The 15,000-nt window shown below is 47.4% G+C and overlaps 1 protein-coding gene across 1 annotated transcript in view; it reads right to left on the reverse strand.

Annotated features, from left to right (window-relative positions):
- The window catches only part of vwa8 (von Willebrand factor A domain containing 8), a 50,273-nt gene that overhangs the window by 18,767 nt on the left and 16,506 nt on the right, over positions 1–15,000 (reverse strand). The window contains exons 19-37 of the mRNA XM_035521793.1: positions 14,997–15,000; positions 13,471–13,542; positions 12,900–12,976; positions 11,676–11,751; positions 10,762–10,897; positions 10,559–10,678; positions 10,155–10,360; positions 8,382–8,533; positions 7,174–7,282; positions 6,941–7,079; positions 6,681–6,868; positions 5,150–5,272; positions 4,868–4,932; positions 4,651–4,776; positions 4,356–4,465; positions 3,016–3,170; positions 2,693–2,885; positions 2,508–2,589; positions 1,802–2,006 (exon numbers count right to left, since the gene is read on the reverse strand). The exon at positions 14,997–15,000 is cut by the window's right edge and continues 103 nt beyond it. Of these exons, the coding sequence (XP_035377686.1) occupies positions 1,802–2,006; positions 2,508–2,589; positions 2,693–2,885; positions 3,016–3,170; positions 4,356–4,465; positions 4,651–4,776; positions 4,868–4,932; positions 5,150–5,272; positions 6,681–6,868; positions 6,941–7,079; positions 7,174–7,282; positions 8,382–8,533; positions 10,155–10,360; positions 10,559–10,678; positions 10,762–10,897; positions 11,676–11,751; positions 12,900–12,976; positions 13,471–13,542; positions 14,997–15,000 (2,338 nt within the window). The remainder of the gene's footprint in view (positions 1–1,801; positions 2,007–2,507; positions 2,590–2,692; positions 2,886–3,015; positions 3,171–4,355; positions 4,466–4,650; positions 4,777–4,867; positions 4,933–5,149; positions 5,273–6,680; positions 6,869–6,940; positions 7,080–7,173; positions 7,283–8,381; positions 8,534–10,154; positions 10,361–10,558; positions 10,679–10,761; positions 10,898–11,675; positions 11,752–12,899; positions 12,977–13,470; positions 13,543–14,996) is intronic.

Genomic DNA, 15,000 nt, shown 5'->3' on the forward strand with positions numbered 1-15,000 from the left:
CATCAGACTGAGCTCTGTCTCACTCTCCCTCTCCTATGTACTCTGTGGATACACGCTCACATGTGTGCATTTAAATCTACTGTAACTACACAGCCAAACTGTGTTACATGTGTTTAAGGTATTTGACTTGTAATCGGAAGGTTGCTGGATCAAACCCCACCACTGCCAAGCTGCCACTGTTGGGCCCCTGAGCAACACCCTTAACCCTGAATTGCTCAAGTTGTACTCAGTCATAAGTGTAAGTTGCTTTGGCAGAGTTTCTAAGGAAAGTGGGCCCAAGAAACTCCCTAACAGCCTCTCCATTGGTCAATATCATCTGCCAGGGTTAGGGTGTGGGACCAGGCAGGGGTCCATGCAGTCCAGCATGTCTAGCCTTAACGAATGCTACATGTCAGAGACACTGGAGTCAGAGCAGACATTACACACCAAGCCTCTCCTTCAAAGGAACAGTTAAACCTGAGAACAGCATTAACGTCTCTGTCAGTGGCCTCTTTCAGATGTGACACATTACACTGCTTTAAAGCGTCCCTCCTCCATGTCCTGGCTAACATGACTCATGAACGGCAGCGATTATCGCTGAACCACATGCCAGGAATAACACCCTAGCTGGCAGCTGCATGTGAACAGTTTGACCCATACAACACTACCCCCCACCCCAGAACATGGAATATAGAGTAATAATCTAACACACTGCTCTGGAAATGTGGGGGATGTGTTTAAATAACACAGGAAGTGTTTGTGGTGATTATGATGAATAAAAAGAAAGTGTTCAAATGATCTCATAAAACATCTCAGCAGACATCCGATGATCCAAAAAGTGGTTAGAAAGAAAGGTCTGTTACCAATTAAAAAAAACATATAAAATACATAAATATTTAAAAATATGCATTTCAATACTGCCACCACATGGTACACAAATTTACTACAATAACAACTCTGACTGAGAAACCTGGATAAATGAAATCATTCAGTGTGTCCAAAAAAAAGTTAATTCTAAAATGACTGGACTGCTTTCAGACAGTCCTGATAGTCTGCACCACTCACCAGTACTGCACTACCCTCACTAGAGCCTGGATGAGGGACAGTGTTTTTATGTGTACATTTATACTGTAATCTGTTCACCCCAACATTCACCAGCCATCCTCTCCCTCATATTCATCACTGCTCACTCTATTAACAGCCGTTTATGTTAATTACTGTCTACCGCCTCCTTTACTCAAAGAATTACTGCCGTTACACCCTGTTTCCGATTGGCTGCCGTTACACCCTGTTTCCGATTGGCTGCCGTTACACCCTGTTTCCGATTGGCTGCCGTTACACCCTGTTACTGATTGGCTGCTGTTACACCCTGTTTCTGATTGGCTGCTGTTACACCCTGTTTCTGATTGGCTGCCGTTACACCCTGTTTCTGACGGGCTGTCAGTTGCGTGTTCAGTTCTATTATTTAGATATCCCTAATGTAGCAATGGTAGTGTATGGATATGCAGGACAAGGGGAACAGAAAGGTTGCGAAATAAAATGGCTCTAAGTTGGTCTTCATATCATTCAATGAGTAAAATAACGTGTTCTTTGCCTCCTCCCTTTTAGTGTTTGAAATCAGGACACTTCATTGGTGTTTTCTCATACTTCCCCACCAGGAATGGTGAAATACAAATAGAAATGCACAGGGGAAAAAACTTCTCAACCAATCAGTGGTCAGGAAAATGGTTGTATCATGAAAAAAAGTTTCAGAAAAAAAGAAAGGGTTGATATTGCCTGTTACAGTGCTGTCGTAATATAAACACAGCAAAGATTCTCTTACCTGTATAGGACGACCATCCTCAGAGCCAATCATGTTCCTCCACTCCAGCAGCGAGCGCTGCAATTTGTCCAAGCCTGTCTCCCACAGCCTCACATAGCCTCCCATGTCCACAGTTACTACCCCGCCAGAGCCCAACGGAGCGATCACCACATCAGTGTCGGACAATTTCGAGATCCATGCCGTGTAGGGAGACATCGACCCGGTCCTGCAGATACAAAGGTGAAGAATACAAGTAGACTGCACTGTGCTCTGTCCTGTGCACTGGGATGCATTTGCTACCCGGCTTAGAAAGAAGGAAATTCCACCTTGATTAAAGAGGTCAAACAATAGATTAGACAACTTACAAATTGCTCCTATGACTGCTAATAGGTCCCTTTGTGGAGAAACTTCACTTTGATAAATGTGTTTGAGTAATTTATTGCCAACCCATACGGTGACATGCATTCAGAGAATCTGATGTTCTATAATAGTTTTCTCCATTCTTAACACCCTGGCTCCATCAGGTTAATGCAGCATTTCCCTCCTTTGACCAGGAGAGGGAGCTAGACCTTCACAAACCCTACTGAGAGGCCAGCACACTTAATAACGGATGAACCAATGAAACAGACAAGCATTTCTCTGTTTGCAACAACAAAAAAAGTTTTGATTAAAAAAATGTATATGTAAATATAAAGCCTGTGGCATTCTGGGAAACTGGGGTGTTTACCTTGGCACTGGTATATATTTGACATTCTTGGAATTCAGATCTGTCACCTCCAGGTAAGCTGCTGTCATTGGTGGGGTGACGTCTGTGATTAAAAGTAAAATCAAACAATATGAATGTCTGAAAACATGATTTTAGGTCAAATAATTAGGCTGAGTTGGATTGGTTAACTTCTTTTATTCACACACCTTTAGGATAAATGTCCCCCAGGGGCACCTGGGTAGGGGGCAGAGCACGCACCACCTGATTGGCTTGCACCAGAGTGACACAGTTGACCCTCTTTGCTGGTCCTGAGCGGTGACTTGAGCCAAAAAACAGGTCGCGACCTCTGCCCTCTGTGAGAGACCGTGCCCTCTTAAAGCTGTACACCTCACTCGGAGACTGGAAAGACAAACGAGAAGAAGCACCCAGTTCCACCCATTCAAGAAATCACACGGCCCGGCCCAACCTGAACCAATCGGCTGTACACTTGTACTGGACGGATGACTGACGTGTCGTGACAGTTACTAACAAGGAGCTCCGGAAAGCCCACAACGATGTCAGCGTAGGCGGACGGGCTGCAGACGAGGCGGTTGGGCGAGACGATCTTCTGCCCCAGGGCTGCGCTGAGGTTCTCGTTAGGGAGCTGCTCACTGGAGACCTCGTGAGGGACGGCAGGCTCTGCTCCTGATCCAGGACACGGAAGACGGGTTTGATCAGATCACACGCAACGTTAGCTCATACCTGCGCGTCCTTCGACTGGAGGTTGACGTAAGAGGCCCAGGGGCACTTGGGATCTTCATCTGTCACCAGCTGATTGATGGTAGCTAAACACCGCCTCTGACCTGCCATTAGTGTGGCCACTGTCAGGACGTTAGCACACTCTGACTAACACCTGCATGGTGCACTGGGTTCAGAAAAGGCCAAGCTCTGCCCTCTGACTGAGGATTTCCAGTCCTGCAAGACACTGACATTAATCTTCATAACAGCTACGGCAGTTTTATTAACTATGAGTGTCAAAGTTTCTTATTAACCCATACAAAGTGATAAGCTGCACTGCAGAGTTAGCTGGAGTCTGTCTGCTGAAGACCATCTGACAGGCGGCTGTTTGTCAGAAGAGCTGGTCATCAACATATTCATCTTTTGCAAACAACATTCCTGAGAGAGATAAACAACAACGAAGCAATTTATTTCACCTTCTATTTCAGACTTTAAAAATAAACATGGAATTATTTCTGGTAAATGAGGCACGAAGGCACCCATTCATCAGAGTCTCAGAGTTAGTGCCTCGCCGAGAGCAGTGGCACAGTAACAGGCTCCAAGACACTCCGCACCTTACATGGAAACAAATGCGTTTCTGGTTAAGTCATTTATTACACAGGCAGGATGAAGATGGATGTTGTGACTCTATGTGTAAACAAGAAGGAAGGACTTTAAAATGTACCTGTGTTTTAGACAAATGCACGCTGACAAACAAGAAAAGCAGCTCAGTCCCAAACACGGAGACTGCGTCTAACCTAGCATCACCAGTAAAGAAGTGTATTCCTCCTTCAGGAGCCCTGCAGCCAAGAACGCCCTTTAACCCAGGGAACTGGTGACCTACCCGGTCAGAATCCTAACAATGTCATGCGATTACTTTTATGCCTCAAGCGATCTTTAAAACAATTATTGGTTTAAAACAATTAGTGCTATAAAAGACATTTGGTTATTATTAATGACATTTAATCCTTGGCAAATAGGATAGACATGGCCGACAAAGCCTGGACACCAGCTGCTCAGGAGTCTAGGAATGTCCTGAACTTCTGAACCACACCTCCCCCAGAATGCCGGCACTCTCATACTAACAGTGCACACTCAGGTAATGGTGCCTACCGGAGCTGGTGCCAAAGCCCGTGCTGATGCCCTCCTCGCTGACGGTGTGCAGCTGACATACGCCAGGCTCCTCCGTGCCCATGTGCGTGGGCTTGGTCAACAGGAACTTCCTGCGTACCGAACAAAACCCGTTCACAGCAGGTGTGAAAGACACAGACAGTAACAGATGTAAAGGTTGGAACTGAGGCAGCTAACTCCAAACCTGTGAGCTCAGCCCGCGCTTCAGATATTAAAAAGCATGGCGTCAACCCAACTAGAGGGCACCATTCTCATGGGACATGAACAGGAAGAGCACCTGTCAGTCTTGCTTTCAATGAGAAGCCAGTGGTCCTCGGTCACCAGGAACACAGCCCTCAGGCTGATGGGAAGAGAGATGGTGTGGACCTGGCCCTGCAGCACATCCAGGACATCCAGCCAAGTCCTGTCAGTGTGAGGCAGAACATGCGTCATTACAGCAAGCCCCCAGGGAGGGGTAGAACAGGGTAGAACAGGGTTCGGAGTACAGAACTTACCCATCAGCCTTGTAGAACAGGAGCCAGTTCTTGTGAGCAAACTCCCGGCAAATTCGGTACCCCGACTGTGGCATGAACCAAGACACTGATAGTTTTAGGCATTAACTGTATCGATACTTATCCAGGACAACTTTGTGTTACTCACAGTGTTGGTCTTTGCTGATTTACGATCAACATTGGTGAATAATTCTTTTCCATTGACTAATTTGTTTTGAACTATAAAATTCTGTGAACAGGCAGCAGCTGTGGACTGTGTGGCTGGTATTGTGCATCAGCCCTCACCTGACTGTCTTTGGTGTTCCACCAGGTGGAGTTTTTGTACACAGGTCCTTCCTCTTTGGCTTGGGACAAGACCAGTCTCCTCACGGCCCCAGTCACCAGGTCCAGATGCAACACTGTGTTGCTCTAAGAGAGGAGAGGAGGCATTACAACCCTCTTCTTTCCCCGCTGATGGAGAGTGAGACCAGCAGGTTATCGGGGGCAGTACGACAGCGGTAGGACCTTATTAGGTGTGACACATCTTTTTCTGAAGCTCTGAACAGCAAGCAGTACCAAGAGCGTATCATGTGAGGTTGCTCGGAAAATGGTTTCATCCAGACACCGGCAGCAAGAGTGTCTAGAGTTGTACATCTCAGATTTATGGGAATCGCTGGGAGATTTGGTAAACAGGCCTTATCTCTGTGACGATCCTTCAGAGGCCTGTGTTATTCTTACAGTCAGCGAAGCCTTCGCAACATTCAACCTTTGGCAGATGAAACTCGAGATCTGGACGCCGTCGCCACTTGAGACAGAGATGTGATGGGACGCTGGGCTGAGACAACCTTCAGCCGGGACGCATCTGTTCAGCCTTCCGTTTACATTTATGAGAAAGGCGAGCGTGGCGGCGGTTGAGCGGCCGGCCTGTAATCCCTGATGGGTTCCTCGCGGCCTGCTTGACGTACGGTGCACACTGTCCGTGCTAAGAATAGAAGGCTTGCGTCAGGCCTGGATAAATGGAGCAATTGGCTAAAGAGAGTTGTGAAGAACACGGGGCCACACTGTTCCATTCAGGCTTGGGCTTTCTTCCACTGGGAGATCCATGACCCCTGGATGACCCCCCCGGAATTTCATGTTTTTAGACAAAAGTCATAAGTAGTCCCCTCTTGGTCTCTGCCTCTCTATCCTGCACGTGCACATACACAGAAACACACAGACACACACACTCACAGACTCAGACACACACACACACACACACACACACACACACACACACACACTTCTTTCCACAAAGATATTATTTTGAGAGGTTTCATCTTCTCTTAGTTGTAATATAAATTCATGGTTTATTTGTTTCGTGTACACAGTGTGGTAGCGGAGCCTTATTAGGGAAGTGTAGCGCTGTTAGGGGCTGGGACAGACCTGCAGATAAGACATGTCCAGTGTCCAACCCCTGCCAGTCACATCATTCAAAATGCCAAATAATGGAAAATTGTTACAAATCTCTAAGTGCATCTGAGCTGGAGCTGTACAAGTCCTTTCCAGACTCTTCCATCAGCTCAGCCCGGACTGTTAGTAGTACTCCAGACGCATCGTGTATCTCAGTGTTGCAGGCCCTGTCAGACAGCCTCAGGATGAACCCAGGTCTACACCACAGCTTTGACTAGAACGCAATCTAAATGAAGGGCTAGGTTCATCTGCTGGGCTCATGAAGCTCTAACAGCAAGGGGATCATGTCATATTCACAACGTCTGCTGTCAGCAATGGGTTTGCCAGCAGGTCGGCACTTGTGCTGGAGTGTGTGTTGCGTTATGTTAGCAGGCATGCGCACGCTCACCTGTTCCTCATGAAGCACCACCTGTCCATCGAGTGGGCCTCCCAGAGTTGCCACGGTGATGAAGGGCTGCCAGACTGCACTGATGGAGCGAGGGAAGACGTCGTACAGCTCGATGCAGCGCAGCTCATCTGCCCCGTCCCGCATGGCGTACAGCCCCACAGGGTTACATGAGGCCACGTAAATGACACCTGCAATACCAGCAGCTGCTCAGCGGCCTGGACGTTCAGCCTGCAGTGTTACCACGTCTGGTCACGGCCTACCGTTAGCGGTGGTGACGTCACAGATGATGTTGGCCTCGTTCATGGGGATCTGCCAATGGGCGCGCTCCTCTGTGAAGTTCAGGGCCCGGGCTTCGTGCCTCTCCAGTGGATACCCCTGCACTCGCAGGAACACAGGGCCCTGGGGGGACCACGCAACACTGTCACTTCACCAAGAGAGCATCACTTCTCCAGGAGAGCACATGCCTGAGGAGCGTGTGTGTGTGGGGTGATACCTTGATATCTATACGACGGGACTCGGTAGGGCACAGCAGGTTCCTGCAGGTGCTAGATTCCTGGGTAACGGTCCAATATCCAACCATCTTACAGTCTGGCAAAGGCAATCTGCAAGCAAAGAGAACTGCATCCATAAACACCACTACATCTCTGAAGGCTACATGACTCGTGTTCAGACAGCAAACCTCCCTACAACTCAAACACGCTTTAGTCAACAGAAGTCTCTGCGGCCAAAGCACGAAGGAAAGATGGCAGAGAAAGGATCCAGATGTGGCACCAGCACCGGGCCTTTGCCTTCGCCTTCCTGCCCTGCTGTAGCAGGACACACTCCATCTGCACGGCTGATCCTCTGGTGATCGCCTCCTCCCAGAAGCTGGCGCCGGTCCCACAGTGACAGAGAACATATGGCTTAAAACATGGTTCTGACCCAGATAACAAGTGATTCAATTTTCTCATTTCTGAAAGAAACATGGACTTTGTCTACAGAAGCAGCCTACTCCAAAACACTTTCATCAAAACACTTTAATCAAAGAGAAAACATTTGTTTCTTCACTCTATTGGTAATAACTCAGTTATTTTGAGTTTACAGTTTAAAAAATTGGAAATAAGACAAACATGAGACAGAAGAAACAAATGTTTTCCTTTATTAAAATCCAGATATGGACACTATGGAGCAGTGAAGTGAAATGATTGTGGATGTGAAGGATAAGGGTGCGTTTTCCAACTGGTCATGTCAGTGGTGAGGTAACATGCCACAGAGGTACAGAAAAGACCAACAGTTAGCACCATGCTTTTACAGAATGAGGCAGCATTAAACCATAGAGAAATTCACTTCATCAATTCATTCATTAATTAAATAATTCAATAATAATAATAATAATAATAATAAACAACTATATGCCAGTTTTGGAATGCACTTATCATTTCATTAGAGAATAGGTAGATTATCACTAGATGCCACCAGATTGCCAGAAGACTATAAACATTTCACTGCCTGTGGGAAAGTGCAGCGGCATTTCAAGTGTGTTGACTAGGTTTTTATTTCAAGTATGAGTTTAAATGAGGATTGGATAGGGGCACTGAAGAACTGTCCCGCGGATATTGATATCAACCCCGAGACACACGCAGGTCTTGGAGGGAAGTGTCCTGTGCGCACGGTGGTTATGGGAGACCCGTTAGGGTGTGTTTAGGAGAGCTGGGCTCTTACTCCTTGGCCAGATGGACGCTGGTGGGTTTGGCTCCGATAGGAATGCCGTGTTTATGCAGAGCTGTGACCAGAACCTCCCTGGTGTCTTTGTTGTAGGAGTCAAAGTCAAATACGTTCCCCACCACATTAGCCAGGCCCTCTTCTGGAAATTTCTAGAAAGGAAAACACAAAAAGGGCTTACTTACCAAGTACAAACATGCTACCTGCCAGTGAATCTCCTATGTTTTGAGATCTCTCATAGCGTAGTTTGCTATAACTGCCTAGGATGACTTAAGCCCTGACATCAAGGCGGGTCAAACGTTGTTTTGAGCTGTGCGACAAGTCCAGGTGCCTAATGAGAAGGTGCTGGTAAGAGAGACACCACTTCTGTCAATACCGTGTCTGCCTACTCTAGTAATGATTTATGTCCCTCTCTGTTACCATGGAAACAGGTACAAGTCTCGCACACGCAAACCCTTATCAATTCTGACCTAGAAAACAATGGCTGAAATGCTTCATTAAAGCTAAAACAGGCCCAGGCACCGCGGGCAGGCGGCTGTAGCAGACACAGATAAAGGGTCAGGCCGATCCTGAAAGGTCACTGTGAGTACTCATGATCAATCAATCACTGCCTAATACACGACACACGGCTTCAGCATGTAATAAGCGTGTTTGCAGGTAATCTATATAAGTGATTACAGCACCTCAGGACTAGAAAATCCATACGCCTTCAATTACCTGATCTTAGCTGTGCAGTAATCACGGATTCTAATCCCAGGTAAACAACGTTAACTGTGCTCTGTAAGGTCGGTGAAGGATGGCACACTGGAGGGCTTTTTCTTACAAGCTGCTCCGTGTTTCATTACTTATGACATAGCCGGGATTGGCCAGCAGGACTGGCAGACGGGACTAACGAGCGGGACTGGATAAGGACTTGCAGTACCTGCTCCGAAAGATCATAATGCACCCAGAATGGGCCGCAACACATGTAAAGAGCTTTATAGGTTTCAGGCCAATATCTACTCCGGTACAGCGTGGAAGGAGATGACAGCAGATAGCAGGTGCTGTATGAACGAGCCTACATCAGAAACAGAGAAACATGCTTCACGTTTCCTTTCCATGCCACCACACGTTGTGATTTTAAAAAATCTTTTATCTAATGCTTTTTTATGTCAGCGCCATTATTTATCAGAAAGCTGAAGCATTTCTGGACAAACCTTAGAAAGGTACTTTTGATTTTTGTACAGCTATCATGAAAATAATAATAATAATAATAACAACCCTGATTTTCTTTATTTATAAGGCACAGTGGTTTGACAGCCTCTTCCCTGATAGTCTGCATGGAAGAAGCAGGAGAGAAGAGAGTAAGTGTGTGTGTGTGTGTGCGCGTGTGTGTGTGCACGCGCATGTGTATCCGTGCATGGAGACTTAAATCCCAAATACTGGAGGCCCAGTGTCCAGGCGCCTGGATGTGCGTGGGCTGTGTGACATCTCCCCTGGTCCCCAGCACTCACCCCTCAGCTCCCACACACACAACACAGCAATGCATTCACCCGCTGCATCCGTGAACTCTGAGGGCAGGAAGTTCCCAGCTGCCATCTCTCCCAAGCTTCCCTGCTTTAAAAGCCCACTTCAGCTCTGAGCTCTAATATGAGCTCTGTGACGCGAAGGATCTTGTAACTCCGAAAATAAAAGACTTTGTACTGAGAACTCTGAATTCTTTCATTTATACAACAAAGACCTCTGGAGTCCAGCAGGTGAAGGAGGATCTGGTCTGGGTGTGCTGCCGTGTACCTGGAGGTGTTTGACGATGTTCACCACCTCACGTGTGGAGTAGGGGTAGCTGATGGTGCCTTGGTCTGCCATGGTGCGCAGCTCTCCAAACGCGGCCACCAGCTTCTGCAGTACGACGTCCGGAACATCCGGCCCGTAACGCTTCAGCATGGAGAACTCGGCCTGGGGTTTGGGGTTGTCCACCGCATGGCAACTAAAGATGTCTCCTGGTGGCGCACGCACACACACACACACCAACATCCATCTAGGGTTAAATAACAAATGCTTCATGTTTCATTGCTGTATATGAGTTTTACGTACAGCAAAATTACTTTACAAAATGTAAAAACTGTGTGGTGTATTAGAGCTCCAGGCTTGGAGTTTGACAAGACTCAAATATGCTTTAATAGTGGAATATGTCTCACCCAGCGCGCCAAAGAAGTTGTTTCCCAAAAAGGGAAACCCCGGTCTGTTAGCTAAAACGATCATGCGGAAGTCTGGGTGCATGGCTATGACTCCAGGCCTCTCCACAGCATCCAGAGGATCTAGGGAAAAGAACAGTCACTCTATTGTCCTGCTCTGGACAAATACTCAACCGTGGCAAAACGAAACTCCTCCCATTTAAAACCTGAAACGATCCGTCGCCCATCAGCCAGGACCATCTCGCCGCTCTCCACCAGGGTCTTCAGGATGCAGGTGACATTAGTGGGAGCTTTGTCTGCCTCGTCTACGACCAGGACGTGGCCTTGCTTCACCGCTCTCACCTATGGACGAGCAGGCTCAGAACTGAGCTGGGCTGATCTCGTCAACGATGTCCCACATTACATTGATAGGGAGCACGCAGAAACTAGGACAGTTTAAAAGTGGAAGGACGTGTCTAAACAGGCTGCTGGTGGGGTGTCGAGGCAGGTCCCTAACCGTATAAACCCAGTTTGCTCAGAGCTCATTCAGGTAGTGTCCATCACCTTTCACCTTTTCTGATGCAACCCTGTTTACCTGCTGTGCAAGAATAGTGTTGGAACATTATGCAGCATTGAAGGAATTCAGGATCTCATGGCCTCTTCAAAGCCGACTCAGTGCTCATGGAGACACCGTGGGTGCTGGCAGAGGTGCCAAACTCAGCGTTAAAAGACACTTCCCACCACGGTTCATGATTGGCATGCCGAAATGCCTCTATCTCACACTAACAAGGCAGCACTGAGTGAGCGCAGGACGGTGTCATCTGCAGGACCCATACACACCGTCCCCTGGCAATGTTTCTTCTCAGATCATCAAGAGGTAAGGGGCTTCCCTCCAGGGGTACCTGCCCACACACCCAACCTCACCAGACCTGCTGATGGAGTACGGAGCAAAGCCACCAGCCACGTCGGCTTTTCCTACGAGGGATTGAACTCATGAAAATTAAGAGAACGTTTGTGATTGTGACACCATTCACAGAGGGAAGATCCCTCCGGAGCCAGGAAACACTGCCCGTCACAGTAAAGACAGACAACGGTGACATTGGTATTAAAACATGACCAAGGGTTGAAGATGGTTACTGACCAGAGGGGAGTCCTCATACACAATGATCCCATCCCTCACCGAGGGCTGTAGAGTCAACGTCTGCACTGTGGTGTCTCTGTAGAAACCAAGGGCAAAGAGTCACACGTCACGGAATTTGAAATCTGGAATTGCATTGATCCGCGCGTCATAAAGAACGACACAGCCATCTGAATTCTCAGCTGGATTTTTAAACCCACGATCTCCATATAATTATAAAACAAAGTGACCCAGATTGTTAATGGACAGAGTGCTCCCTCCTCTCTGTAGACCTCAGATGAGAGACACATCTCAGCAGACGCACTAACAGGGAGAATCCCAGAAGTGATGACTTTTGTCTAATATTAGAGCTCTGGAGAGGATAACCAGGACACAAGACGCTTGACTTTCAAATAACTTTCAAAAAGGCAATACATGCACTCACTTTATACAGCTACACAGAGACGAGTGACAGAACATTCAGAAAGTGAAGCATCTTACAGTACACGGCTTGGCCACACTGAGAAGCCAGTTTGGATGCAGCTCTATGAGACTTTTAATCCAGCCTTTAGTCTCTGGGATTTCAGCCTTCCCAGATGATCTACATTCACTGTGATTCTAATCTGCTCACAGTTTACTCAGCCAGCACTGAATCCCCATGAAACCTTTTTTGCCAAAGCCCTACTTAGGCTAAAAGGTCCGCAAGGCCTTTCAGAGTTCAAACTGTATTCAGTAATGGAGGTTCAACTCACGAACTAAATATTAATGTGACATTTCAGGCCGCAGCTCCTGCGTGGTTGTACTCGACAGTCTTGCAATCACACAACCACGTTGTTTTACTGTTTATTAATAGCAGTACTTCAAAGGCAAAAGTACATCTTAAGAGCGCTGATTCTCCGTCCTGCAGACAGGTGTCCTGATTTATGAGGCACAAAAAGAATTTGCGCTCCCTGTGGAAAGAGGAACCTTCTTTTCCAGAACAAGCAGTGAGCATGAACACATGAGAATATTCACCTTCGAATGGAAAAATCAAAAATGACTTCACAGGCTGAAGGAGTGATAGATGCATGCTGGTTAGTGATACACTGAAATGTCATATGGCTAAATTATTTACTAATTACACATGATGTAACTAGATAGAGGTCATAGACTCTTACAACAGTGATGGATGCTAGTGAAAGATCCATAAAGTCGCTTCTAGTATGCACAATCAATCATATTAGCGCATAATAAATAAATCCTCTTTACCGGTGGAGCTGCAGATATTCTCTGGGTCTGTTCATGAGATGCAGGAATCTGTCCACTATTTTGTTTTTACCCACACCCTGTCAACAACAAGACAAATGTTTACTCTCACACTTCCTTTAATTCAGACCGGAATAGTCTGTGAAGATCAGAAATTCTTACTCTACAAAAATGCAAGTCAAATCTATCCACAGAAAGCACACCTCTGTGAATCAGGCGGTTCAGTGATGCCTATGTGGCAGGCTGGTGCCTAGCGTGACAGCTGTGAACACGCCCCCTCCACGCCCACGCCCTGCCCATCCTAAACCTGAGCGCCCCCTGCAGGGATGGACAGTCGGCGACAGTGGGGCATGGGTGAGTGACCACTGCAGGGCAGATGTTGTCCTGGCTCAAACTGTCCCTAGTCTTCTACCTCTGAGACCATGTCTGTGCTGCCACCCTCTTACTCACCCGCAGGGGTAAGAGAGGGTAAGAGGGGGCAGCATGGGCTGAATGTGAGAGTGGGGCAGTTTGGGGTGCAGTGGGAGAGGGGCAGCTCGGGGCACTGCCTTATGTTATGATTTGTTTTATTTACCTGGTTGCCCACGAGCAGGAGATGTTCCCCCAGCAGGAAGTCCTTCAGCATGTCCTCCATCACCATCATGTGCTGCAGGGATAAGGTTGTAAGAACCTCCTCAGACCGAGCACCCAAAGCTCCTCCACAGCACCGACTCTGCACCTGTTTTCTCGTACTCTCAGGTCCAATCATGCTGATGTCTTCAACATTGACGTGCACCTGTTTTTCATTTATTCGCTTCTGCATGACATAACTGGACAGACCAATCGCATCACTGCTTTGTTGCTTGTTTAACTATGTGTATCTATATTAAACAGGCCAGACCAAGCGTCTGGTTGTCAGAGCTCAGCGCCGTCTCTACACACGTGAAGAACGCACACGCCCGTATGCACGGCGTCCGTAAAAGCGCGAGAGCGCGGCTGGGACGCCCTGCCGTCGGCGCGCGTGTCCTGGTCTGCTCCACTCCTGCTGGGAGCATGCGCTCCGCTCAGGCTCGAGAGACAGAAAGCAGGTCACTGGGAAGTGGAGCAGGAAGGAACTTTTTCTGCCCTTGCCGCACTGGACTTTCTCTGGTGCTGCAGCGGGGTGTGTGTGGATCTGGGTCACCCCTCCCCACCTTTCTCCTCACGAGGCCGGATACGACTTGGTGCGGCCGCTGCAGCTGAGCACCAGTCACGCTCGCAGAGTGACGGGGGACTGAAGCACACATGGCAGCCTGCGTGCCCGCCACGTCCGGCCCACACGCAGGTGGTCCGGGCCCCTTAGGAAGGACTCGCTTTAATACGGGCTGACAGCCGGTGCTGAAAAGTAGCTTTGACTTCGCTGAATTGAGCAAATGCTCAATTAAACTTGGAGCAGACTTCATTTTGCCTTTATTAGGATCTCATGTGCAAATTGCAGGAATATTCATTTTTCACCCAAATCTCCCGCATCTCCCACATCTGTAGTGTATAATTAATTACCATTAGCAGTTTATCCTGCACTTAGGAAACTGTTGCATTCTACTGGAAGTTTGCAGGTATTTAATGAGAAGGTAGTGTAATAACCAGAGTTATAAGGGTGTTTTCAGTCAATGGTTTTTTTAAGCACTAGGGAAACACTGATAATCTTGTACATGGCAATACAGCACATGAGATACTTTCCCTACACTTTTAATGTATCTTTTAATCAGATTCTAATATTGCTTCTTTATTCTAATGCATATATTTAATTAATTTCATTATTTTAGATTTTCAATCTTTAATACTATTATTTGGAAAAACATCTTGAACCGCTGTGTATATATATAACAAATATGCTTATAAACACTATATAAATAAACATGTCTTGTCTAGTGCAAAACATCTTCAGACTTGACTATGAAGTAACTGTCACGAAACAGCAGAGCAGAGGATGTTTTTAAACTTGTTTACATCATCAAAGCAGCAACCACGGCAGTTAGCACATCGTGTGACGCTTGGAGTGTTTCAGTGTGGAGTAGCGGCAAGGGTGCCCTTCAGCGGGGCAGGAGGGACCCGCCGCTAATGCCCTGCCCACGGACTCACCTGG

Source organism: Electrophorus electricus, chromosome 2, assembly GCF_013358815.1.
Source record: "Electrophorus electricus isolate fEleEle1 chromosome 2, fEleEle1.pri, whole genome shotgun sequence".
Lineage (NCBI taxonomy): Eukaryota > Metazoa > Chordata > Actinopteri > Gymnotiformes > Gymnotidae > Electrophorus > Electrophorus electricus.